Source organism: Colossoma macropomum, unplaced genomic scaffold (genome assembly GCF_904425465.1).
Source record: "Colossoma macropomum unplaced genomic scaffold, Colossoma_macropomum, whole genome shotgun sequence".
Classification (NCBI taxonomy): domain Eukaryota; kingdom Metazoa; phylum Chordata; class Actinopteri; order Characiformes; family Serrasalmidae; genus Colossoma; species Colossoma macropomum.
Window position 1 is genome coordinate 4,591,445 of NW_023494796.1, and position 27,500 is coordinate 4,618,944.

Below are 27,500 nucleotides of genomic sequence, written 5' to 3' on the forward strand. Positions count from 1 at the left end.
TAAACATATAATCAGTTAATGGTCATTTTTATGCAATTAGATTTCATTAAACGTAAAATACAATGCATGTAAACACTGCATGGAAAACTGCTCCGACTGTGGAAGCAGGTGTACGGAATACTGACGCCACAAACTGATGACAGACGACGTTTTTTCCTTATTTCTTTAAAATTGTTGGCCCAAATGTGACCAATCAAAATGGATTTTGGTTGCTAGGCAGATTTTGCAGAGTCCGACCAATCATTACATCCTATGTGACTTCGGGTATTTCCGCAACAACTACTGAAACACGAAAAAGTGCTGAAGTCCTGTATGGAATACTGAACTCTTACATTACGTAGCTATATATTTTTAAAAACGTTCTAAAATTTACAAAATGTCTGTCCACAGCAGCATTTCTGATTATCTCTCTGTCCTAAAAGACTCAAAAATGACTCAAAAATGACTCATTAACAACACATCAGCCCAGCAGAGGTACAGAGCGAGATAATACGCTCTACTGGGCTGCCTTGCTCCTCTCAGTTATGCCACAGCTCCTGTAAGTAGACCACACCTGTGTTTTACTGAGTTTAAAATAAACAGAGAAACTGGGTTCATGTTTAGTTCACAAGGAGCGTCAGCATTTGCTACGCTGTATTTCAGGGACTCTTATTTTGAAGGGCAGGGTCAGATTCTGCTCTGGGTGGTTGCAGCTGAGCGCTACAGTCTAGTGAGCCAAGAGCCACACAGCAAAAATGATGGTTCTTCAAGGGTTCAGTAGGGTTTAGTTACAAAAATGGTTCTAAATAGCACCAAAAGGGGTTCTTCTATTGTTGTGATGTCAAGCATGTAATAATACAAGAACCCCTTTTTGGTTCTATATAGAACCATTTTCAAAAAGAGTTTATATAGAACTGTATAAAACACACTCTCCATCAATCTGAAGAACGCTTTAATCATGCAAAGGGTTCTTTGAGTGTTTAACCTCCTCGTTAGAGTATTTTTACTATCCCTAAGTTGAAATTGAGGAACCGAATGAGAAAACAATTTTACTGGAAATGCTCCAAACATGCATTATCAACATCAATATGCTCGATTCTGATAATTATCATTTCATCCGCCATGACTGTAAATATAACATTGTGGTTCCTCAAACTCACTGACCCACTCACCGGTCTCTCCTGCTCTAGAATGGACGATTTTCCTGGTTCGTACTCGAAAATGCTGCGCGGCTCCGCGCGATATTTCCGCGTGTCCACTTTGCGGTCAGGAGGACTCCACTCGTTCCTACAGTGGACCAGACAGAGAGACAGAGAGAGAGAAGTGTATGTGTGACCCTTTCATGATGGAGCTTTTAGAGGCATTAAACTCTTCAGACGTCTGGTTCCTATCACCACCACTGTGAACAATTCTGACTCGGTAAGATTATCTAGAACGGAGCGTTTCACACCAAACCACTTTAAATGACATCGTTTACATCTTAACCAGTTAATTATGCAATTGTTTTGAAAAATCTCTGAAATTTTAGAAACATTTCTGTTGTTTTAGCAGTGGGATCTCCGCATGTGCTGATAAATCAGCAGAATTTTATAGGGGAACTCTTTTTCAACATGTCAGCATACTGAAATGGTTCAGATGTAAACAGAGTCGTTCAGAGTGGTTTGGTGATGAACTTCACGACTCAGGATAGTTCACAGTGGTGATGATGGGAACCAGGGCTTAGGAAGTCTATAATGCAAATATAACCACTTTATTTACTATCCTGTAATGTTAAATATGGAAAACTATCATAAAACAGTGTCTCAGTCATCAGGCAGTGAATTCATAACCATTTCATGTAGGAACTTTCTGTGAGGGAGCTTTTAGAGGTGGACGTCTGGTTCCTATCACCACCACTGTGAACAGTTCTGACTCTGTCTCTAGAATTTCTAAATAAAGTTTCATTACTGTGCACAATTTTACACACACTATATAGCAGAAAGTATATGGACACCCCTCCTAATTACTGAGTTCAGGTGTTTCAGCAACACTCATTACTAACAGGTGTGTAAAATCAAACACAGAGCCTTACAGTCTCCATAGACAAACACTGGCAGTAGAGGGTTGCACTGATGAGCTCGGTGACTCTAAACATGGCACAGGACGCCACCATTACTACAAGTCGGTTCATTAAGTTTCTGTCCTGCTAGATCTGCCCTGGACATCTGTAAGATCACTATGCACAATGCCAAGTGTCAGCTGGAGGGGTGTAAAGCACCACTACTGGACTCTGGAGCAGTGGAAACGTTCTCTGGAGTGATGAATCCTGACAGAGACACTCAAAAATCGTGTGGACAGCCCTCCCAGAGGCTGTGTGGGGGCTGCAAAGGGGGGCAACTCTATTAAGTCCCATGGTTTTGGAAATGCTGTGTCGCATGGGCTTATATACTATTGTCCAAAAGTTTGTGGACACCCTTCTTGTTAGAGAATTCAGCTGCATTAAGGTTGACACAGGAGTTCAAATACACACACAGCTTGTATAATCTTCAAAGAAAAGCACTGACATTAGAACAGGATCCATGTGGATCTGTGCTCCACGCAGCTGCACGTGAGCCTAAGATCACCAGGCTGAATGTCAAGAGTCAGCTAGAGGGTATGAAGCCCCCCAGCATTGGACTGTGGAGCAGTGGAACTGTGTTCTCTGGAGTGATGGAGCTCCATCCAGTACCTTTGGGATGAGTTGGAGTGATCCAGAACTGACCATCCAACAATGCAATCAAATCCTCACAGCAATGTTCAAACACTTAGTCTAAAGCCTTCCCAGAAGAGTAGAGACAGTTACTGCAGCAAAGGGGTGAAACTCACTGAAAAGAGTGGGTGTCCACAAACTTTTGGCCATATAGTGTATATTCGCTCTGAATGACTTTGTACATCTCAGTAACTGAATTATGTGGAAATTTTGAAATATCAGTGGATTTCCCCTTGTATATCGGACAATATTTTATCTGATTTTATCGTCTAAATGATATATCGGTCGGTCAGTACAAAGCAGGCTGTTTACAGGCTGATGTCGAGTAAACGGTCAGACTGAGGTCTTACGGGTCGTGCGGCTGCTCTTTCTCGCGGTCCAGGTCGCGGGAGCGAAGCTGCAGCAGTGAGGGCATGGGCGGGGGAGGAGGCGGGATGGGGGCGGGGCTCGGCTCACGCTGGGGCGGGTCAACCGTGTTCCGGGACAACGGCCGGTAGGTGTGCGTCCGTGGTGGGGGATGAGCGTGGACGGGGTCGTAGTTTTCTGAGGGGCAAATATCACACAGGTATCAGTTACTGGACACATACAACGTCGGACGATTAGATCTGGATCTATTACAAACACCTACCTTCTACTTCCACTGACTGGCCACTTTGATAGAAACTCCTACCCTTTACTTCTACTCACTGGTCACTTTATTAGAAACTCCTACCCTTTACTTCTACTCACTGGTCACTTTATTAGAAACTCCTACACTTTACTTCTACTCACTGGCCACTTTATTAGAAACTCCTACCCTTTACGTCCACTCACTGGCCACTTTATTAGAAACACCCACCTTCTAGTCCCACTCACTGGTCACTTTATTAGAAACTCCTACCCTTTACTTCTACTCACTGGCCACTTTAATAGAAACACCTACCCTTTACTTCTACTCACTGGCCACTTTAATAGAAACACCTACCCTTTACTTCTACTCACTGGCCACTTTAATAGAAACACCTACCCTTTACTTCTACTCACTGGCCACTTACAGACAGTATCTGAACAACTGATCAGCCTCCATTGGTCCATTCATCACTGGTCGGTTTCTGACTACAGGACCACTGTTGTCCAGGTATTATTTGAGTGGTGGTCCGTCCTCAGCAATGATACTGTCCAGTGTGCTGCTCAGACAGAGCAGTGTTTACACACATCAGCGTCACTGCTTGGCTGAGAGTGGACCAGTGCTCAAAAACATCTGGACAAGAGCAGCTCTGTGGTCAGAAACTGTCCACTGATGAAGGAATAGTGGATGACTAACACAAACCGCATCAACAGTTGATCTACAGTCTCTAACTATCCACCAGCGAGGTGGGGGTGTTTCTAATAAAGGGTCCAGTGAGTGTTACAGCGAATAAAGCCGTTAAAGCTGTTCGACTCACCGCTGTTTACGACGGCGTAGGTGGCGTCGTACGTGTCTGCATAGTCATCGTCTGAGAAAAGCATCAAATAAAAGATTAATTCAGAAAAAGCTCGAAGCTATAAAGCAGCAAACCGAGCAAGAAGTGTATGAGTAATTTTATGGACACTAGACTCTGCAGGGTGACCGTGTTCCTCTACACTGCCCAGCTCATCAGCAGTTCACAGAGTGGTGACTAAGCTATATGACCCAACAGAAGCCGGTCCCAGCTGTCAGCCGGCCATCTGACCGATCGGCTTTGGTGCAGTCAAATCTGGGGCTTGTACATGTCCGAATGTTAGTGCTGTGTGATGGGAGACCTACAGTGGGTGGAACTGACCATGACTAAACTGGGGAAAATTTGGGTAAAAATGAAAAGGAAATGGAGAAAAGGAGAGACAAAATTCATCATTTAAGAATGTTCACTGTTTTTAGCTACGCAGCGTACATTTACCCTCTATTGCATGTTGTTGCTTCAGGGCAACAAACTCATTTTCCTCACTTTACAATAACATTAGACATATTTAAAGACAATCATAGGGTCAACTATAAAGAGAAGAGTTTGAATGAGTCAATAAAAAGCATGTACTTGGTCATACTGTCTCTCATTGGGCACATATCAATTTTTTTGTTTGTTGCCTAGAAGCAACACTGTGCGACAGTGGAATGTATTTAGCTAGTCGCAAGCCAGGTCTCACCACTTCAGGGAACGTGGATCTTTACCATTTCTTCCCATTGTCGCACAATGTTACCTTAAGGCAACATACTCCAAAACGACCCCTGCACACATTATTACTATTTTTATGTTTTTGAATTTGATAAACAGGTCAGAGAAAATAAATCAAAGACCATTTTCATGCAAAAAAGTGAACGGGATATATTTTTTAATTGCTCTCATAATGTGTGCAGTAGGGGGTTAAGGTAAAACTATGTAAGTTGATTTTTTTGATAAACTATATAAGGTAAATTTGCGTGATGAACATATGATAGTGAGCTGTTATACTCAGTTTCTGACACTTTGATGGCTTATTTTGATTAAATGTGAGATTGAAGACTTAAAAATTTGCTTTAAAAAAACAAACACTCAGTGTTGACCACACAACAGTCTACTGTGAAGTTTATTTTCCATATTTTATGATCTTTTCATGAATATCTGTGAGTACAAGAGGAGACGAAACCCACCAGCTTTATGCACCATGTGGATCTGCTTGAACATGGTCTTGTACCAGTCCTTAGGCCGGTCTACAGTCTGGAGGAACACAAACACAGTTTAATTATGCTTCGAATTTCACAGTAATTCACATGAACTACCTGACAAGCATCAATTAGTGAATGTTTCTCATGCAGCTATTTCACTATCAATCGTATTTCACAATGAGAAAAGTGCATTCAGAGTGATTGTGCTGCTTAAACGACTCCCAGGGAGCTGCTAATGTGCTGCTGAAGGTTTTTTACGGAATTACGTAACGGAATAAGTAGTGGCTTGGGTGTTACTAAGGAGTTCCAACGTTATCACCAGGTCACTGCTTGGGTGGTTACAAGAGTGTTGCGAGGTAGTTGCAGTGGTATCCAAAGTGGTTGCTAGGGTGTTGCTAACTGGCTGCTATGGTATCTTAGGTGGTTGTTAGATTGTTGCAAAGTAGTTGCAGTGGTATCCCAAGTGGTGTCTAGGGTGCTACTAACCAGTTGCTATGGTATCCTACATGGATGGGTAGATTGTTACAAGGTAGTTGCAGTGGTATCCAAAGTGGTTGCTAGGGTGTTGCTAACTGGTTGCTATGGTATCCTAGGTGGTTGATACATTGTTGCAAGGTAGTTGCTGTGGTATCCAAAGTGGTTGCTAGGGTGTTGCTAACTGGCTGCTATGGTATCTTAGGTGGTTGTTAGATTGTTGCAAAGTAGTTGCAGTGGTATCCCAAGTGGTGTCTAGGGTGCTACTAACCAGTTGCTATGGTATCCTACATGGATGGGTAGATTGTTACAAGGTAGTTGCAGTGGTATCCAAAGTGGTTGCTAGGGTGTTGCTAACTGGTTGCTATGGTATCCTAGGTGGTTGTTACATTGTTGCAAGGTAGTTGCTGTGGTATCCAAAGTGGTTGCTAAGGTGCTGCTAACTGGTTGCTATGGTATCCTAGGTGGTTGTTAGATTGTTCCAAGGTAGTTGCCATGGTATCCAAAGTGGTTGCTAAGGTGTTTCTAACTGGTTGCCATGGTATCCTAGGTGGTAGTTAGATTGATGTAGTTGCTAAGGTGTTGCGAGGTAGTTGCAGTGGTATCCAAAGTGGTTGCTAGGGTGTTGCTAACTGGTTGCCATGGTATCCTAGGTAGTTGTTAGATTGTTGCGAGGTAGTTGCTGTGGTATCCAAAGTGGTTGCTAAGGTGTTGCTAACCAGTTTTATGGTATCCTAGGTGGTTGTTAGAGTGTTGCAAGGTAGTTGCAGTGGTATCAAAGTGATTGCCCAGGGAGTAACTAACCAGTTACTATGGTATCCTAGGTGGTAGTTAGATTGCTGTAGTTGCAGGTGGTAGTTAGATTGATGTAGTTGGTTAGTAAGGTGTTGCTAACTGGTTGCTATGATATCCTAGGTGGTTGTTAGATTGTTGTGAGATAGTTGCAGTGGTATCCCAAGTGTTTGCTAGGGTGTTGCTAAACGGTTACTATGGTATCCCAAGTGGTTGTTTGGGCGTTGATATGTGGTTGTAATTGTGTCCCGGGTGGCTGTTAGGGTGTTGCTAGAGAGTTCATATGGTTTTTCAGGGTGGTTGCTAGGGTGTTGCTAGGTGGTTGCTACAGTCTTCCGTATGGTCCACAGGGTGTTCCTGCTAGTGTGGTATCATGATAAGTTGGGTGCAAACAGTTCTGCTATTTTCAGCTATTTTTTGTACAAAGGGAAGAATAGGAAGCGGCCAGGCTCCTCATAAACTGGCTGTGGTAACATGAGGACAGGAGCTTTGTTGCAGAAAACAAAACATGTGAATTTCGCTTCCAGCTATGATGATGTAAGCAAGTCAATATGGTACTTACTATCCCAGACTGTAGACACACACACACACACACACACACACACACACACACTCACACAACCCCAGACAGCCTCATATTAGTAAAGAGGAGCTCAACCAAGTATGCTAACATGGCTAACAGTGACCGGAGGCTACACACCAATTAGCTTATTTAATTTGCATAATGCTAAATCACATTAAAGCAGTCCCAGAAAGCAAGAGGACAGCAGGCCACTGTTGGCGGCTCACGGCAAAGCTGGTGGCCCACTGGCGGTTAAAGCAGAGCGTCAGACCAAATGCCACTTTTTACACTCACTGTCCACTTTATCAGCTCCACTGACCATAAAGTTTCTCTCTGTAGCTCTACAGTTACAGACTGTAGTCCATCTGTTTCTCTGCACCCTGTTCTTCAGTGGTCAGGAACCCCATTGACCCTCACAGAGCAGGTATTATTTGGGTGGTGGGTCATTCTCAGCACTGCAGTAACGCTGACGTGGTGGTGGTGTGTTAGTGTGTGTTGCGCTGGTCTGAGTGGATCAGACACAGCAGTGCTGCTGGAGTTTTTAACACCTCAGTGTCACTGCTGGACTGAGAATAGTCCACCAACCAAAAATATCCAGCCACCAGTGTCCTGTGGGCAGCGTCCTGTGACCACTGATGAGGGACTAGAGGATGACCAACACAAACTGTGCAGCAGCAGATGAGCTATCGTCTCTGACTTTACATCTACAAGGTGGACCGACAAGGCAGGAGTGTCCAGTAGAGTGGACAGTGAGTGTATGCTTGCTATCTAGAAATAGCTCAAGCAAATGATGTTGCTAATAATGACTGGAAGCTTGTAAACAGCATGACTTCATTTGCGGAATGCCAACCAGTAGCTATTCACTGTTAGTGACATTAGCCTTCCTGACTGGGGCCTTCTTTTAGACAGCAGCGTCATGGTAACCGAGCAGAGAGCTAGAACATGAGTTCAGCAAGACGAGTCTGAAACGCTGACAGCTCAAAAGCTTTACACTCCAGTAAGAGGATCAAACGTCACAACAACGGCAGCACAAATCGAGAGGACAGTCCAGGAGAGCGTCTAAAACACGCAGCAAAGAGCATCTCATTCTGAGGAGCTTTCAGCACTTTACATTCACATCAGACTCCCATTCCTGATTTTTAACACTACCCCTTTGTTTTCGAGTGTCTCCTTGTCCCTTTGAACCGAGTTTTAAGTGGCAGTGTTGAAATCTTCCCTCTGAAATGGGACCCTCAACTGAAATAGATCCATCTGTCTATCTATTTGTCTGCTATCTATCTATCTGCCTATCTGACAGCAGTGATAAATATATTATATGTAATATTGATAAATATCTCTACACCTGTGTCTCTGTCTGTCTGTCGTATTATCTGTCTGTGTATATACCTTTCCATCTGTTTATCTCTGCAACTAGTCCAGGGGTCAAAACCCAAATGTTGAGAAGAGCCATTTTGTCCTTTCACCAAAAATCAAACCAACTTGGGAGCCACAACACTTTATGTCCACTTTACCATCTTGGCTGTAAATCTGTCTCAGTCTGTGCTGATGTTCTAGTATAGACTAAAAAATATAATATAAGCAAAAATGCAGACTCACTCTGCTCTGCTTTAAGCTTTAGCTCAGCTATAGCTGCTTTTCTCGCATCTCCAGCAGGAAACTTTTCCTCAAAAGTAGAACAGTTTCTTATAAAATGTCTCTCAACGTTTGATTTTTTAAGAGGCTGAAGTCGCTTCTCATTCTCCGTTCCACTGTTTCACCTTAAACGGTGCCTGAAGCGCCAGAATGTAACAGCCGCACCGTTTAAGGTGGAACGGGACAATTCGAACGAGAAGCTGGCGAATGAGAATCTCCATGAGAGTTTGTCAGTTTCTCGCTGCAGATTAAACGTATCAGGAAACCAGCTGGAGTGATTATAAACACTAATCAGTCCATTCACCTCTAAATTATCGATGTTCGTCTTAAATCTCTCTCTTTGCCGTTTCGTTAGCTACTAGCTAGGCGAGACTGTTGTCTGTGTTGCTATGGTGACCAGCAGTCTGCGCTGATCTTCAGGGTTAAAGGGTGAATCAGCAGTTCTACATTCACTCCAGAGTTTAAGACCATTTATTGTTAAACTGTGTTGAACGATCAGCAGAGCTTTATTTTACTGTAAAGGAGGATTATTTTATTTTTACCTACAAATCTGATTCTGCTGTGGAGCTACAGGGCAGTAAAAGAGCCGCATGCAGCTCCGGAGTGGCATGATGCCGAACCCTGATCTAGGTACTGGAGATATGACAAAAGTATTAAATAATAATAATAATAATAATAATAATATATCATGATATGCATCAAGCGATTTGAATTATTGAGGTTTGAAGTCAGAACAGACAAAAAGAAGCAGCAGTGTTACATATAAAACTCCTTTGAAACATTGGCTGTCACATCGTCCAGCCCTCAGTGGCACTAGTTGAGGTCAGTGTCTGATTTGAGGGTGAGGGTGAGCGGTTGAGCCCAGTTGGTGCTCGATTTTGGGGGTGCCACTCACCGTGCGGATGGCGATGGGGATGCCCGACTCGTCCACGGGGCCGATGCCCTCGTAGTGCGGAGCTTTGATGACCGACACTTTCTTCTCCTCTTCAGAGAAACGGGCGATCGGAGTGGCGCTGCTGACCACCGTCGTGACCGGACACTAAAGACTCTCTCTGTACTGTCTCTGAGCCCTCTGAGAAAGAGAGAGAGAGATAGAGAGAGGGGAAGACAAAGTGTAAGAGATAGAGATTGAAATAAGCACAGACCCCGACACAGAGCGAGAGATGAAGAGAAAGGCAGGCAGAAAGAGAGAGAGAGAGAGAGAGAGAGAGAGAGAGAGAGAGAGAGAGAGAGAGAGAGAGAAGAGAGAGAGAGACAGAGAGAATGCAGGGCAATCGAAAAGGGGAGCGTAAGGGGGGGGATGACAAAACAGAGGGAGGGAGGAGTGGTGGGGGTGGAGAAGTGGTGTAGAGGTGAGTCTGACGACTGAGCGACACGTGTGAATTCAGAGGTGACGTCTATTATAGTCTGACTTGATCTGAATTAGCAGAAAGTCTGATTAAGCAAAACGACTCAACTGCGACTCAGCATATTGTCCTGCATGACGCAGCATAAACAAACCGGCTAATACAGACTGTAAGCATCTCTGCCAGACACAGTCAACACTGACACAGTTACATCTACATAACACGAGGAAGCAAAACTAAATTCAAATATTCATTGGCATCTGCGAATTAGCGCAATGTGCCACCTCATACGGCACAAACAAACTAGCTCATGCGATAAGCTAGCATCCCTGCCTTAAACAGCCATGGCACAATTAGCATCCAGACATTTGGCAGAGGCTCTCGTCCAGAGCGACTTAAAATTTGACCATTTTACACAGGTAGGTGAAGCCAGTGTTGGGAGTCTTGCCCAAGGACTCTTATTGGTATAGTGCAGGGTGTTTACCCAGGCGGGGGACTGAACCCCAGTCCACAGTGTAGAAGGCAGAGTTGTTACCCACCACACCACACCATACCAACCACTATCTAGACCACTGAATGAAAAAGTACTGGATCAAAATACTCATTAGCATCTGCAACCTGGCATACTGCCCGACACAGTATGAATCAACAGTATAAACAGCTTAAACAAAGGTACTGCAGGACGTTAGCATCTGCTAAAAACAGCCGTCGTTGATTTCTAAGACAAAGTTTGCATCCAGCTAAGCAATATTGGATTAAAATATTTGTTAGCGTCTGTAATTTAACGTAATATGCTGCTTGACCCCTGATAGCAAGTGGATAGTGGACCGTTGTCGGCCCACTGATGGCAAAGCTGGTGGTCCACTGGCACTTTGCTAAGCGTTTTCTGGGCGGTCCACCGGTGGTTAAGCAGAGTCATAGACAAAATTCCACTTATTATCACTCATTTTCCACTTACAGTCCAATTTACTTGTTTTTCCTTCTTTCTGTTCTTTAGTTATACTTTGTAAATTAGTTTAGTAAATAATTTTAATCCAGATCAGTGTGAACAACATTCTCAACATCAACAACATCAGGTCAAGTCATTATTTTTTTTCTCTTGGTTGTTTGAAATTGTTTATTTTATGAATAAAAGTTTCATTTAAATCTGTTTTAGAAGATTAAAAACTACTTAGAGCTTGTATGCAGGACAGTAATCTTGGTGGTCCGAGGGTGGACCAGCGGTGGCAAACAGTCAGTGGGGTGCTGACCTTATGAAGTCAGGGGACCGATATATGCTCGCTGTCTGGGACGCAGCATAAACAAACCAGGTAACGCGGTCTGTTAGCATCTCTGCTAAAACCAGACAGGTGTTGAGGTCTGAGACATAACTAGATTTAGCAGTGTTGTATTAAAACATTCATTAGCATCTGGATCTTAGCATGTTGTGTTGCCCTAACACAGCATAAGCAAACCAGGTAATGCAGTCGGTTAGCATCTCTGCTGAAAACAGCCGTCGTTGATATGTGATGTGCAGCTACATCCTGGTGACTGGATGAAGCAGAATTGGATTAAAGAATTCGCTAGCATCTATCAGCCTGTGAGTCGCTACGCTAGCATCTCAATTCTGCTTCTCAAAGCGAATCTTCCCCAAGCAGTGGTTCAGCGAGCTGCCTCTGTCCATCCGCATTGTGCTCCCGTATCGATTGGTCCAGTCTGGCTTAATGGGTGCAAATGCATCCTGCCCCGAGGACTGGACAGGACAGCGCTGCTAGCTGCCAATAGCACTGTCGCTAACAAGACATGTGCATTACACAGCCATTATCACCAGGCGGGAAGAGCAGCGCTGGATCAATGGGAAAGTATAAGCTGAATGGACTTCAATGGTAGCTGCCATCATAAACCATCGCAATCACGTCTACATGAGAATTTAAAGCTAGTGCGCTGAGTGTGTGCTAGGCTGGAGGAGCTTGAAAGGATCTTCAAATGCAACGATTTGTCTCAGAACAGTATTGTCCAGGCTGTGGTCTTCTCTGTAGTTCTTTGTGGATCGTAAAGCTGGACATTGACTCTTAGAACCACAGAATTTTGGGGACTTTTTTGGTATTTTGGGTCAATTACAATTACAATTGCAATTATAAAGGACTTACATGTGACAGTCACACAGGCCATATGTTGTTATTTTCAGGAGACTCTGGGCTTCTCTGATATGCGATTGTTTGACGTGTAAATGCTAACAGAAATTTGATATCTTTATGAATTTGGCCAATTTCTTATCAAATATTTACCTAGCGCTTGGTAAATTTTGTAATTTTTTACTTATAGAAATCTTGAAAACAAGTTACATCTCAGATACCTTTTCAGAAATTGTTAGTCTGGAGTGTCTGAAACCTTAAAGTGAAAGAATGTTGATGGTGATTCATTCTATTGGTCATTCTTAAGTAAAAATAAACAATTAGCATAAGGCGGCCATGTTTTTTATTAATTTTCTGTCCACTTGGATTCAGGCTGAGTGCTAAAACTCTGATACACAGCAAGACCGCCTTTATTTTTAATTACAAATTGTGTTGCATATTTAATATCAGACATTTTTAATACTCAAAATCAATGCAAACTGAAAGACATAGATAGATATGATTCATTCTATAATTTATTGTTGTATATTTATTGTTATTTATCTCTCTATCTTAAAATGAGTCTTATGGGCCTGTTTGTGTGATTTTGAGGGAAAGTGCGCTCAGTGTAGTGAATTGGGACAAGGCTATTGTTTGCCTTGTTTCTCCACCCCTCCCCCACTCTCTCAGCTCAGAGGCGTGGACACACCACATGGCTAGCGTTTAGCTTAAGTGACGGCATTTGAGTCATTTTTTATGTGTATTTAGCTGTAAACTTCTGATTATCAGCTCTAAACTCAGAGTCTGAGTCAGTCAGAGGACAGTTTGAGACACGAGGGAAAGTTTTGTACTGATGCTGTGGGGATTTAGATGGAGATTTAAATGGACGTAAACACAGCATGGTGGTTTTCTGAACTGGATTATCGACTCATTCATTGCTGAAATCTCCACAGAGTCAGGACAGACACGGTAAGTCCTGATGGTCAATGTGATGTGTGAATTGCATCGCTGTGAGACAGGAAATATTTAATGCCTATAAACTTTGGTGTTGGTGAACACTTTTGAGAGTACATTGGATGGCAAAGACAACAAATGATTGATCCCTCAACCAAATCCATCATCACCTTTCAGTCGAAGCCCAGATAACCAAACTGAATGAACATATTCTAAGAAGAACCAATCAATTGGAGAAAACCATTATGCTTGGAAGCGAATGACCAGCTACAAGATGGATGGACACAATCAAGGGAATCATGAACAAGCCATTCAGAAGCCTGATGACCCAAACAGAAGACCGGACATTCTGGAGAAACACCATCCATATGGTCACTAGGCGTCAGAAATAACGACATTTTATAATACCAAAAGGTAAACATGGTCAGAAAATAAACCTGACAATAAACAATGGTGTCTATAAACACACAATCTAAGCCACTTGTCCTTCTGGGTCGCAGGGGGAGCTCCCAGCAGTCATTGGGTGGTCAGGCAGGATACAGCCTAGACAGGTCGCCAGTCCATCACAGGGCAGACAGACAGACACACATATACATCCAGGGGCAATTTAGCATATCCAATTGGCCTGACTGCATGTCTTTGGACTGTGGGAGGAAACCCATGCAGACACGGGAAGAACAAGCAAACTCCACACAGAAATCCTGGTCGTCCAGCCGGGAATCAAACCCAGGCACTTCTTGCTGTGAAGCGACAGCACTATCCACTGCACCGCCGTGCCACCCCCTATCTATAAACAGTGGTATATATTTCATTCCAATACAGAGAGGTAGTAAAAAGAATAGTAATGAACTCACCACTAAAGCGGAAAGTCAGTTGACCACTACAGCAGATCTCCCTCTAATGAGTCTCTGCCTTTGCCATCAGATAAAACCAATCTATATTGTATGCTAAGATGACCACAACTGCTGTAATGTTACACTCTCCCTTTACCACTTTAGTAGGTCTCCCTCTAGTGGAAGACAGGGTCATTACATTTTACCACTGAAGTAATTTTCCCTCCTTTGGATTAAAGAGTACGCTTTACCATGGCAGATTTCTCCTTTAGTGCAGGAGGTCAGGGTGAAACTGGCCACTCACCTGAGCGTCTAGTTTGCTGGATCTGCACTAGTCCTGGACTAAGGACAGGTGGAGGAGGGGGATGCGCTGGAGGTGAAAAGGGCCTCTGGGAATGAGCACTTCCATTCACTGCCATCTGGCTCTGTGGACAGCATAACAAACAATATATATATATATATATAAGAGATGTGATTGTGTTTCCAATTTAGTGTATGGTGTTTAACCAGACAAGTCTATGGGCTGGTAAAGCTGTGGGACTACAGTGTTAGCATAGTAGGAAGAGACAAGAGACTTTTAAACCACAGTCAAAAGACAAATATAAGCAGAATGGAAGGACAACATAAGATTTCGCAAGCGACACAAAGGACTGAAACATAAAACACATTGTTAGCATTTTGACTTAGTTCACCCCAGAGATGTTCACAAGTGGCTTTATGTAATCCAGAGTCAAGTCTTTGGAATGAGAATCGAGTTTTGAGTCTCTGAGGTAACAGTCAGAGTCGAGTCTCTGGGGTGCCAGTCGGAGTTGAGTCTCAAGTCTCTGACGTGGGAGTTGGAGTGGAGTCTCTCGCCATCGTATCTCGGGTCTCTGGTTTGCAAGTCGGAGTTGAGTCTCAAGTCTCTGAGGATTCCAGCTTCAAGTCTCTGAGGTGCAAGTCGGAGTCAATTCTCAAGTCTCTGAGGTGGGTGCTGGAGTGGAGTCTCTCACCATCGAATCTCGAGTCTCTGGTTTGCAAGTAGGAGTTGAGTCTCAAGTCTCTAAGGTGCAAGTCAGAGCCAAGTCTTGAGTATCTGATGTGAGAATCTGAGTCGAGTCTCAAGTCTCTGAAGTGAGAGTCAGAGTCAAGACTCGAGTGTCTAGAGTGCGAGTCGGAGTCAAATCTCAAGACTGTAAGGTGTAAGTCAGAGTTAGGTCTTGAGTTTCTGAGGTGGGAGTTGAGTCTCTGAAATATAAATCAGAGTCAGGTCTTGAGTCTCTGGGGTGCAAATCAGAGTCGAGTATCAAGTCTCTGAGGTGCGAATAGGAGTTGAGTCTCGAGTCTCTGAGGTGCGAGTAGGAGTTGAGTCTTGAGTCTCTGGGGTGCGAGTAGGAGTTGAGTCTCGAGTCTCTGGGGTGCGAATAGGAGTTGAGTCTCGAGTCTCTGGGGTGCGAATAGGAGTTGAGTCTCGAGACTCTGGGGTGCGAATAGGAGTTGAGTCTTGAGTCTCTGAGGTGCGAGTAGGAGTTGAGTCTCGAGTCTCTGGGGTGCGAATAGGAGTTGAGTCTCGAGACTCTGGGGTGCGAATAGGAGTTGAGTCTTGAGTCTCTGAGGTGCGAGTAGGAGTTGAGTCTCGAGTCTCTGGGGTGCGAATAGGAGTTGAGTCTCGAGACTCTGGGGTGCGAATAGGAGTTGAGTCTTGAGTCTCTGAGGTGCGAGTAGGAGTTGAGTCTCAAGTCTCTGGGGTGCGAATAGGAGTTGAGTCTCAAGTCTCTGGGGTGCGAATAGGAGTTGAGTCTCGAGTCTCTGGGGTGCGAATAGGAGTTGAGTCTCGAGTCTCTGGGGTGGCACTCCTAATTTAATTTGTTGTGTTTGTGTTTTTTCCTATAGCTAAAATTTTACGAGTCTCAAGTTATGGGTCCAAGTCAAGTTGCGACTCAGTTAAGGGCAAGTCTGAGTCAAATTGAGAGTCAGTCATTGTGCAACTTGAGTCCCCACCTCTGGTCTACACAAAATTCACTGTTGACAACTTGACAGTTGACATCTGGACACTCGAACACAGGAAACATACAAAGAAACATCCAACACATTAATTTCAGAAGTGCAACAATGAGAAAATCCAACTAGAAAAGAGAGAGAGTTATAAAGCCTGTAGTAAACAGGCTGTTGGAAGAGGTTTGTGAGTAGGTGGGTTATTTTTGTCAACACTGAATTCAAGTAATGGCTAAATTACATTATTGCATTCAAATGTCCAACCTTGAGCATGAAAGACATTTTCAGCAAAACAAACAAGCAAATAAACAGACACTGTAAACAGATTTTATCAAACCACATAAGCACAAGGGAACAATAAACAATCCAGAGCGGACAGAAGACGTGAGCGGGATGCACAGACCAACAGACTTAACACTTCAAAATGTAGCAAACGTTCACAGGCTAGTAGGAACGAACAGGTTAGACAAACCATGTTAGACGAAAGCAATGTGAAAATTGAGCAAAGGGGGCGGGGTTGCGTGATAGTTACGTTAGCATCTGTAGACATTGCTGGGGTGGGGAGGGCGGGGCCATCGTCAGGCACGACAGAGGTGTGGCTGAGAGTGGGAGAAGGGGTGGGTGTAGCCATGGGCGAGTCCAAGCCACAGATCTGCAGCTCCTCCAGGACGGCAGTTGATGAGGAATAGTGACTTAGCGCCGACACGGTTAGTGGCGACGCCACGGGAGACGGCACCAGCCCAGAACGTTCAGGGGAAGCATAGGGCGTCGGGGAGAGCGCTTTGGGCAGGAGCCCGGACAGGAAGTCAGGTGAGTCTTGACTGGCACGGCTGTAGGGTGACCGGCGGGCTGATGGGTCAGGTGATGGAGGACCGGAAACTGATGCAGCACCCCCTCTTGGCGGGGAGGTGTCAAGCTGACAAAGGGGCGATGAAAGAAGGGACGAAGGGAAGGGAAAGAAGAGATTAGGGCAAACACACGGCCAAGCTAGCGAGCAGGAAGTGAAATACCATGTTTCTCGTGGAAAAGGTGGGCTGTAACATGCTAGAAGTGCGCAAATTGAGCTGTGGGAGAAGAAAGAACGTTAACCCTGCTTTTCTTCAGGCGTCAAGACACACAAGCACAACAGATACAGATGTCTGTCTATACTGCATTTTTGCTGTTAGGTGCTCTTGGACAGATCATGCAATGACGACAGCGGCTGGTTGACAAAATCTGTTGATTAGAAACAGGTAATGCTAAATAACTGCAGTACCAGGACATCAGCTGATGGTCTTGGAGGGACTACGGGGCTGGACGTTGGGTCCTGGTCTTCGGGTCTGGGCGCAGATGGAGCTACGGATCCAGCCTGCGGCTCTGAGCCTTTCGGTGCTATCTGGATGGAGAGAGAGGCTGTGTGTGTAGCAGTGGCTGAGGTGGACTCGCGGCGGGGTGGTGGATTAGGGGGAGTAATGGGTGTGGCCTCCTTAGGCTCCTCCTTTTCAGGCTGGTGGCTGGGGTTCACAGTGTTTGCCGTGGTAGTCCTATCATTGGTTACCTTAACATTTGCCATGGTCTTAGCTATGTTCACTTTAGTAGAATTAGTTGCACTAGCATTAGCCATTGTAGTCTTAACTGTGTTCACTTTAGTAGCATTAGCATTAGCCATGTTAGGATCTACTACGTTAGCATTAACATTCGGAGGGCTGGCTCTGGTTTTATCGCTTGCTAGTTTGAGAGATGAGACCTTGCGCTCCAGAAGTTGGGTGATATAATTGTTAGCATTAGCATTGGCCTCTGGAGAGTGGTCCGCAGTAGATGTGGTGGTGTGGGTGGTCTTGGAATACGAATACGAGGAAGAGGAGCTGGATTTGATGGTGTAAGAACCGGAGGGAACGAGGGAGGGGTCAGGGAGCATCGGGAGGGAGCTGTAAGAAGGAGGATTAGGGGTCATGTGATAGCTCTCTCTCCGAGGGGGCGGGAGCGGAACCTGATTGACACAAAGGGGAGCCAATCAGGAAACGGAGAGCATTAGAGCTAGAAGACTTGGCTGATTGTCCTGGAGACAAAAAATCAAGGTAAGATCATTTCTCGTTCTTAATGCAAGGCCTGAAGGCAGGAGCGACAACAATCTTATTAAAATATCCCCCGCGGTGGCTTTTAGAAACAGAGTGTTCTTCCTAAATAAATTATGATCCCATCAAACCTGTGGTCTGTGAATAAAAACAAGATTAATTTCAGAGGCTTTTTAAAAGTGTTTCAGCTTAAAAGTTGAACACTAACAACACATTTATGAATTAAATGGAACGTTGAGGATGTGAGATATTCTCACACTATAGAGAAAGAGGTTATAGATACTTTGTAAAATATATAACAGCAAAGCAACGTTGTATTTAAGGTTGATCTATCAAGGTTAACATGTTAATAACATGTTAATACAATAAATTATTATTACAGCTCCTGTCACCATGTGAATGTGGGTGTCAAATGCGAGTAGTCATGATTAACTACACAAAATAATGTTTAATCACAGCCCTAAAATAAACTCATAATAAATATGACGATGATTCACTGTCTACATATTGAACAGTATGTAAGAAATAAAAGTTGGGAAGGTTTTCTTCAAAATGCAATGCATTACATAAATAACATACTAACCAAAACATATAAACATAACCTTGGTAACATTCAGATTTTTTTGGAATTACCCTCCAATGTTTATAGTGTTGTTGTCTAAAAAAAAAAAAAGGTATCTCCATTTTTTTGTTAATTTTTATTTTTATTTCTGGCAAGAAGAGCTTGTTGGCAGTTCTTGCTTTTTTCTTCTTAAGAAATTTGGATATGTAGTATCTTAGATGAAATTACCTTATTTTTCAGAAATGTTATAGAATTAGTCATTGTAGCAGATTGTTAATTAGTATTAGACCTTTTAGTCACATAATCCAGGGGTTCTGAGGGCCGTGACCCCTTTGGAGGCCCCAGCGTTGTTTCTCATTCCCATGTTTTCTCTATATTTATAGCTTTGGTGCTATAAAGCTATAAATACAGAGAAAACAATTTTGACACATAGCCGGCAAAAAGCCATGTCACTTGAGGTGGAAAAGACATAACAATGCGAAAATTAATTTGTTTTCTGTTAAATTTAGCTTCAGGTGAACTTTAACCCCTGTGAATTCATGAACCTTGGAAGTGTCAGCCAGTAGAAAACAAAAGGGCGAGCTGTGTTTCCTTCTTTCTGACAAACACTAACCGGAGAACACCTCCAAAAACACCTCCAAAAACACCTTAAAGCAGGACGACCCATACTCGCCTGACTTTGGCTCCACCCCCCTGTCAAAAATAGTGCTGTGGCAGTCTGAGGCTGCGGCTTTTATGTCGATTATAAACTTCTATTGGCTGGGCTTGTTACCATTGGAGGGTCTTGACTGAACTAAAAAGTTAAGTGAAGCTAAATATGAAGCAGTTTTTCAGTGCAAGCTTAAAAATGTGTGATTTGGGGCGCAGTCCTAGCTAAAGCCAGAGTTACAATACACAACTTTTACCTCGACTTCAGGCCCGGTTCTCAGTTTGGCTGAACCTGTGCTGGTCAGCTCTAGCCTGCAGACTTTGGGGCAGTTGGTCTTAACAGTTGGGAGAGTTAATTTAAGTAGTGTGTGAGGGGCACTGGCTCAGATTTTTGGCCTTCTGATCAAGTTTTAAACCAGTGGGAATATATAATTTGATTTTATTTGACCCAAAATAATCCAGTAGTACACTGGCCAGCGACTCTGAATGGATCCCACAAACAGCCAAACTGAGATCATGAAAGAAGAAAATACAGCAAGTAAAAAAATGACACAAAGACACTCAAGTGTGGAGCAAAGCTTCTTAGTGAACAGAGTTTACGGCACCTTTACATCTACGGCATTTAGCAGATGCTCTTACCCAGAGTGACTTACACAAGTAAGTTGACTTACAAAAGGCACGAGCACCATCGATGTGTATGTACATCTGAAACTCTAAAACTACCAGACTGATCAATCTTTACATCCATGATTCTCACCTTAATATGTTTACCTGCTTCTTTTACTGTGTCAGTGCGAACAGCAGCAGCAGCAGGCCGCTTTACGTTTGTTTATCCGCGTCTCCTATTATGGGAAAAATGACATTGCGTTCCCTCGCAAAGGTTTTGCATTACGATGCAACAGTTTGCATTTGCTTGCAGAAGCTGTGCTTTGCTTAAGCTCAGACACGGAGCAGCTCATTGAATTTTTCGTTGATCTTGGATTGAAATATAAAGACATAGTGTCGCTTCTCAAAATCAAACGATTCTGTTGTTATTGAGCACAAACTGAAACTGAGGTCGAGTTTCCTCGTACAGTAAAAGCTACATTTACAGAGACCTGCAGAGAACAACTGCTGAATAAACTCAGCACAGACTGGTGAAACTGGGAACATTAGCTATGCTAAAAACAAAGCTCTAATGTAGGCAGTGTCGTTGGGCACCTCTGGTCCTACGTTGGCTTGCTCTGATGAGCATATATTTTACGAGGGAACACAATGTCATTAACTTTTTTTTTTTTAACCACGGCCCCTTAGGGGCTCCGTAGGTTTTAGCAAATTATGGACATTAAGACATTATGAAGGAGGAGACAGGTCACTGGCTGGAAAAAGAATGGGAGAGCTCATAATACTCAACATGGTCTCTCTTTGCAGGGAAAGTCCTGCCCTGTATTAGAAATGAACCACTAGTGAGAAAAGCCTCCTTCAGTTGTAGAGATCTGGAACCAGAACCTGTGCATTATTTAACACTACAAACTATTTATATTTGTCAGATTTTACCTCTTATGTTTTAACATTTCTTTGAAACAGTAATTCGGCCTTCAGTTTCAAAGTCTTTTAGGTCTCTCCCCACTCAAAGAGACAGGAGCCAGGTCTTGTATGGCTGGAAGTAACTGCCTGACGTTTGCATTGGCAAGATGGCTGCAGAGTGAACCGACTTTCTTATACAGACTTTTGCGCATGTTTTGGTTTGGTTCTTTCAAACAGCAACATATTTAACCCTAAAAAGGTGGGTGCAGGATAAGAACCCCTGATATAAGCTGTTATTCATTATGCATTCCTTCACGCTTCCAAAGACCAGTTCCAAAACTGAATGTTAAGTGTAGTTTACCGGGACGGGGGACTTCTTGTCCTGCAGGTTGGGTCGGACGCTGCGGAAGCCTTTGGCTGCCAGAGACGAGCTGTTCGCATCACCATTCCTGAAGCCCTCCGTTACACTACGTGACCGCCAGCCATCTATACATACACACAATGATATTAAACTTTGATTAATGCATGATTAATACTTTTATAATGATATAAGTTTATTCAAACAATCTACACATCTCTGCTACAGATGACACCTCTGTTTCCAGCACCTGTCGTTTATGGGTAATTCAACTAAAACCACTGCAAGTGCAAGTTTTACAACCTGCCCTATAAATGGGATGATCAGTAATGGACTGAAGGGCTAATTATAACAGACATAAACACAATTCATTAAGTCCACCTCCTATTTCTCCACTCATTGTCCATTTTATCAGCTCCACTGACCTTATAGGAGCACTCTGTTATTAACACTTTATTAAGACCCAACAACAAGAAACACAAGAACATAGATAAAATTCCATGTTTTGTTGATTTACTAAGTGAAAATAAGTCAACACATCTTTTACAGACATTTTTTAACACTTAATTACTGTTTATCTGCTGAATTTAACATATTGGTAAAAATAAAAATGTGGCCTCAGGCCTGGATCATCAAGTTATTGGCCCCTGGGCACAAAGGTTTGATGGGCCCCTACCTTTTTGGCGATTAGGGACATTTTTATGATATCACAGCAGGTTACACTTCGATGACAGCACACTAACCATAGTGTTAGCCATGTCACCACTATATTTGAATTATCCAGTAGAGACAAAAACAGCAAGATTATGCGCACTTTAACATAAACCCAACAACCAATGCAACATTCATTATAAAGCAGGGGTGTCAAACTCAACCAGTCAAAGGGCCATATTAAAAAATCTCATCAAATCTGAGGGCCAGAGAAAAAATGTTTTTATTTCATTTATAATTAATGTTGTGCTGTAACCCAAACCGGACATTGTTTATTGGAAATATGCAAAAACTTCAACAGTAAATACAGACATTTGTGGTAGACCATGAAATATTCCATGGGCACTTGAAATATTCTAAATTTAAACGTCCCCAGCAGCTCAGTCTTTTGAACCTGCCTATTTGCTTGATCTAGACACCTGACATCCTTTCTTTGCTGCAAGATAGTAAGACTTGGGCTCAGTTTCTGAGCAGCTGAGCTGACTTTTAGTGTTCATGTTGGTTGAACTGCAGCTGAAATGTATTTTGGTGATTTGAATGGTGTGGAATAGTGTAGAATTGTGTAGAATTGAGGTATAACTGCTGTCCCATAGATTGTTGTTGGGGGAGGAGAGTCAGAGCACATTATGTTGCAGTGCATGCTGGGGACTGTAGTGCAGTGCATTGTGAAATAGACTAATAATAATAGAAATTTAAAATACTTTAGGATTGTGTGGTGGGGCTGATGTGGCCCACGGGCTCTAAAGCATGTGTCCACTCTTACGAGCAGCATATTTACACCGAATAAAGTCGACAAATAAATTCAGACAGCTGAAATGTACAGAGACCGAAACAAGCAGCAAATGTATAAACCCAAACCGTTAAGCATCCTAAGCAAAGGCACACTGCCTCAGCAATTTGGGTGGCTGACATAGACATTAGGCTTAAATGGGCATCCTCTACTCTCTCGGATTTCAGGTCTCGCATTTACAGACACATCTTTTGAATATCTGGAGTTTCAAATGCAAAGCACATTCAAAGAAACGCTGGCTTAATGCTAAAAACCTTGGGTGAAATAATGGCGGACAGTGCAAGATTTGCTACACAGTGACCGGAGGAGTAAAAGAGGACATGTGGAGAGCATCCAGATGATGATCGGCCACGACACAATAACAAATTTGAAATTAGTTCAGCTTTTCTGTCTGCTTCTTGCAAAGTTCCCACCACGAGTCAAAACAGCTGTTTAGATTTCCCGTAAAACCGACAGATGATCCAGCTCTGTGTGGCCTGTGCAAAAGTTATGGCACATTTCACATTTGCATGTTTTATTGTTTTCCAATTTGTCAAACACAGCAAATAAACAGAAATGCCACATTTAAGCTGCCTGTAGAGAACGTGTTAACTTATCTTCAACTAAACGTGGAATTTGACTAAACATTTGTGTATGACTGCAGATATAAATCTCAGATTCCCAAACTTAGTCTTTCACAAACACACACCTGCACTCATAATCAAACTTACCAGAGTCTGCAGAGTGAGTTTCACTACCTGGAAAAAATAGAACATACGTGAAAATGAGTCACTGTCAAAAACTCCATTAAAGAGCTGATATTACAGCAACTACTTTACTATTTACTATTAACTACTCTACTGATTTTTTTCTTTATTTGATTCATTTATTTCGGTACTACTGCTGAATTATTAAAAAAACACTGAATACACAAATATAACTGGAGGAAGTGTTTACACAGTAGCAGAATATACCCAGCTAACAAGGGACATCCTCTTAAAGTGAAAATGAAAAATGTAACCATGGCTACATCTACTGTAAACATGCCTACTCGCCTCCTACAGTGGTGCCACAGTGGTGTCAAAAGTGGGATTTTCTAGTTTAAAGACTAGAAAATCCCACTGATGATGCATCTTGAAGGTGGGAAGAACTTCTGAAAACTACATGGGCTTTGGGGTGGATTAATGAGGGGCTGCTATTTGAAATGGGGTTTTCCTGCAAGCTGGCTAATGCAGAATGTCAGGTAGCTATTCTTATAGATAGGAAGCTGCAGGGGGCTTCCCAGTGGTTATATGATGTATTTGCATGATGCATGCTGGGTACTGTAGTGAGAGAACATTGATGGATGAAAATACAAAAAGGATATTCTGTCAAATCAATGAGGCTGAGGGAGGCAATTCTGCCCTACGTAATATTACAAATACAAATAACGTATTAAAAGATGGTTTTAGGCCCCTTTAACACGTTAGTCCACTGTGAACTCTTTTAATTGGATTTTTACATTTGAAAAAGGCCTAGGAGTATTATTTTTGGCCAAAAATGAGTGCATACCTTATTGAACATTACTGTCTTTGCTTATAACTGATTCTAACTTGTGTATTTGAATCACCACCTTCAGATCAATACATCTCAATGCACCCCTAATCAACAGCACTTGAGAAACAATGTAATATAATGTCGGGACAAAAAGCTACGATAGAAGAAAAGAATGAAAAGGCAGTGACAAATGAAGCAGATGACTGATGTAGAAGTGGAACATGAATCTCGTACCGCCTCGAGGTACATGAGGAACAACATGAGGACAGGAGAGACAGGAAATGAGAGGGAGTGAGAGAGAGAGTGTAAGTGCTACTAATCAGCTTTACAGACACTTAAAACCATTTCAGCCATTCCAGAGAGGCCACTCGCTCCTAATGAGGCCCAAACTTCATCACTCAGGGGATGTGCATGAAAGCTGCTGTCAGAACGACGTCTAAACAACGTTTACATAACGTCTAAACAGCCAGCAATGAGGCCTAGTTAACCAAACAAACACTCTCGTCTCATATTTACCTGACTCGTAAATCTCGCACAGGTAATAAAATGCATGCCTACATATTCAAGGGAGGCCGACCGCTGAATACAGCTCAAATCTGATCTCGCATTGGAGATGTTAGCAGCTTTTCAGGACTATCTGGAAGTCTGGGAGTATCAGGCTCATTAGAACCACTTAAGTAAATGAGGACTACAATAATTACGTTTGAGAAACCTCACTTGCCAACATAATAGAGACACCTAAATGGTTCTTACCTTGGATGTACAGTTTTAGGAAAGTCTTTAGGAAAGATTACAATGTGTGGGGTAATTTTACCTTTAAGAAAGAGTTTTCGTGCCTCCATACCTCATTAGCACACGCTCAGAAAGAAGGTCCCACTCCATGTTTAGGTCTCAAATGCAGAATTAACATTATGTTGATGAAGATAGGATGACAATAGTAGATAATTCATGTTCAAGGAACGTCCTGCACCACCTTGACAGAGTTCTGTTATTACTGTATACTAATGGCAATATTGTTTGCTATTTTTAATATATACACTATATGGACAAAAGTATGTGGACACCCTTTCTAGTTAGTGAGTTCAGGTGTTTCAGCTACACCCATTGCTAACACATGGATAAAATTAAGCTCATAGCCTTATAGTCTGCATAGACAAACACGGGCAGTAGAGAGTCGTACTGATGATCTCAGTGACTTTAAACATGACACTCTCATAGGATGCCGCCTCTGCCACAAGTCAGCTCACGAAATTTCTGTCCTGCTAGATCTGCCCCAGACAACTGTAAGTGCTGTTATTGTGAAATGAAAGTGGGGCCGGCGAGTGCTGAAGACCACAGTGTCTATCCTCTGTTAAATCACTAAAGAGCTCCAAACTGACTCTGGAAGCAACATCAGCAGAAGAACTGCACATTAGGAGCTTCACGAAATGGGTCTCCATGGCTGAGCAGCGCCACACAAGCCTAAGATCAACATGCACAATGCCAAGTGTCGGATGGAGTGGAGTAAAGCGCCGCCACTGGACTCTGGAGCGGTGGAAACGTGTTCTGTGGAGTGACCAATCAGCGTCTCTATCGGTCAGTCTGATGGAGAGTCTGGGTTTGGTGAATGCCAGGAGATGTTACCTGCCTGACTGCACTGTGCCAGCTGTAGAGTTTGGTGGAGGAGGGATGATGCTATGGGGCTGTTTTTCAGGGGTTGGTCTAGAACCAAAATCTTGTAGAAACCTTCCCAGAAGAGTGGAAGCTGTTAGAGCTGCAAAGGGGGACCAACTCCATATTAATGCCTATGGATTTAGAATGGGATTCATAAAAGCTCCTGTAGGTGTGATGTATAGGCGTCCCACTCCATAAGGAGTATTTCAGCTTGGACTGCTTTTTGAAAGAAGCACAAACAAGGCAGCCAATCAGAACTCAAAAAAGTTCATTTACACACATGAATCTTAAAGACACAAAGGCATAAAGAGAGGTTGGAAAATAGAATAAAAATGAATTAAGACTGTTTTGGTACCTAAACTCACACAAATGTTAAAAGTGGACCTCAGGGATGAGAATGAAATACAAGAAAAATGTAGGATACAGGCCTTTTAAGTTATCAATCAGTCTCAAAATGAGAACTAATAAATATTATTAGCATCTGCTTTGCGACTCATTTTCCACACATTGAAGGAGACATTCACTACACTGTACCACCTTTTCTCAATCTATGAATCCCGTCACACACCTTGCAGGTCTTTATAGCCCAAACATCCTCGTGCAGTGCCATCTGCAAGAACTTGAAGTTACTACCACCTTAATCATGCAAGGTGACAAATTTTTTGTAAATTGATTTTTTGTCAATTTAAGATGATTTCAATTCCCAAGATATATTTTTAGCAGATTGTGCCTTTTGGAAGCCCTTAGCCTCAACTAATTTAAAAATGTACATCCAGGGGCCCCTTTCCTTCCTTTCTCTAGAGCTCCAGAATCACTAAATCTGCCCTGATCACAACACCGTCTGCCTAACTGTTTAACTACCACATGATGGTAGTCTAAAAAACACACCCTGAAACTAGGTGCTAACTGCTAGATCTCCCGAACACTACATCTCCAGCTACATGGTGTGCATGACATGTCTAATGCGTGAGGCCAACTGGTTTAGCAGATGAACCACCACAGAGACATTAAGAGAAACCAGAGGAGTGTTTCTGTCTGCAGGTCCAGCCGCCCTTTAAAACTTTATGAGATTTTAAGGAAGTGTTTTCTCCGGATATCTCTGGCAGAGTTTCACTTAGCCAGAGCCTGCCCTTCAGTATAAAGGGAAACCCTGCAGGAGTGTGACCGCTTGCTAACCCCACTTCAATGAAAACAAGCCTTCCAGTGCTGCTTCCCTTGGGAGATCCCTGCATCTCTTTAAAGAGAAAACCCAAGTCGTGGCCACAGAGTTAAATAAAGCCCAGTGGCATACTGATTCTCAATTAAGTGATTCATAAACCTGCTACTTCAAATCTTACCTTAAGAAACCTTTAGCTTAAAGGGGCCTATTATTCTCATTTTCAATGTTCACAGTTTTATTTTTTGGGAACTAGAATAGACATGCCTAAACGTTCCGAACATTATTTTTTTTATACTGTACATTTCTATTCACCCACTGTCTGAAACACTCTGAAACACCCTGTGTGTTTAAGCTCCACCTCAAAGTGAGCCCAGCATTCTCAAATTGGTCTCAGATTGGTCATCCCATCCTGTTCTGTTCGATCAAAAGCCAGAGCAGTTTCGCTCCTACATGTTCTGCCCCTGTCTTGCAGTCTGTAGATTTGGACACACAGAGCAGCAGCAGACAGGATGAAACATCGGCTGAACTCATGCAGTCAT

The 27,500-nt window shown here is 42.9% G+C and overlaps 1 protein-coding gene and 1 pseudogene across 1 annotated transcript in view; both read right to left on the reverse strand.

Annotated features, from left to right (window-relative positions):
• Window positions 1–27,500, reverse strand: part of LOC118817003 — a 304,992-nt pseudogene that overhangs the window by 139,535 nt on the left and 137,957 nt on the right.
• LOC118817006 (sorbin and SH3 domain-containing protein 2-like) overlaps window positions 1–27,500 on the reverse strand; it is a 93,489-nt gene that overhangs the window by 40,968 nt on the left and 25,021 nt on the right. The window contains 10 exon segments of the mRNA XM_036583648.1: window positions 1,152–1,266; window positions 3,058–3,250; window positions 4,132–4,182; window positions 5,331–5,397; window positions 9,701–9,832; window positions 9,834–9,877; window positions 14,336–14,456; window positions 16,538–16,921; window positions 21,137–21,261; window positions 23,345–23,371. Coding sequence (XP_036439541.1) covers window positions 1,152–1,266; window positions 3,058–3,250; window positions 4,132–4,182; window positions 5,331–5,397; window positions 9,701–9,832; window positions 9,834–9,877; window positions 14,336–14,456; window positions 16,538–16,921; window positions 21,137–21,261; window positions 23,345–23,371 — 1,259 coding nt within the window.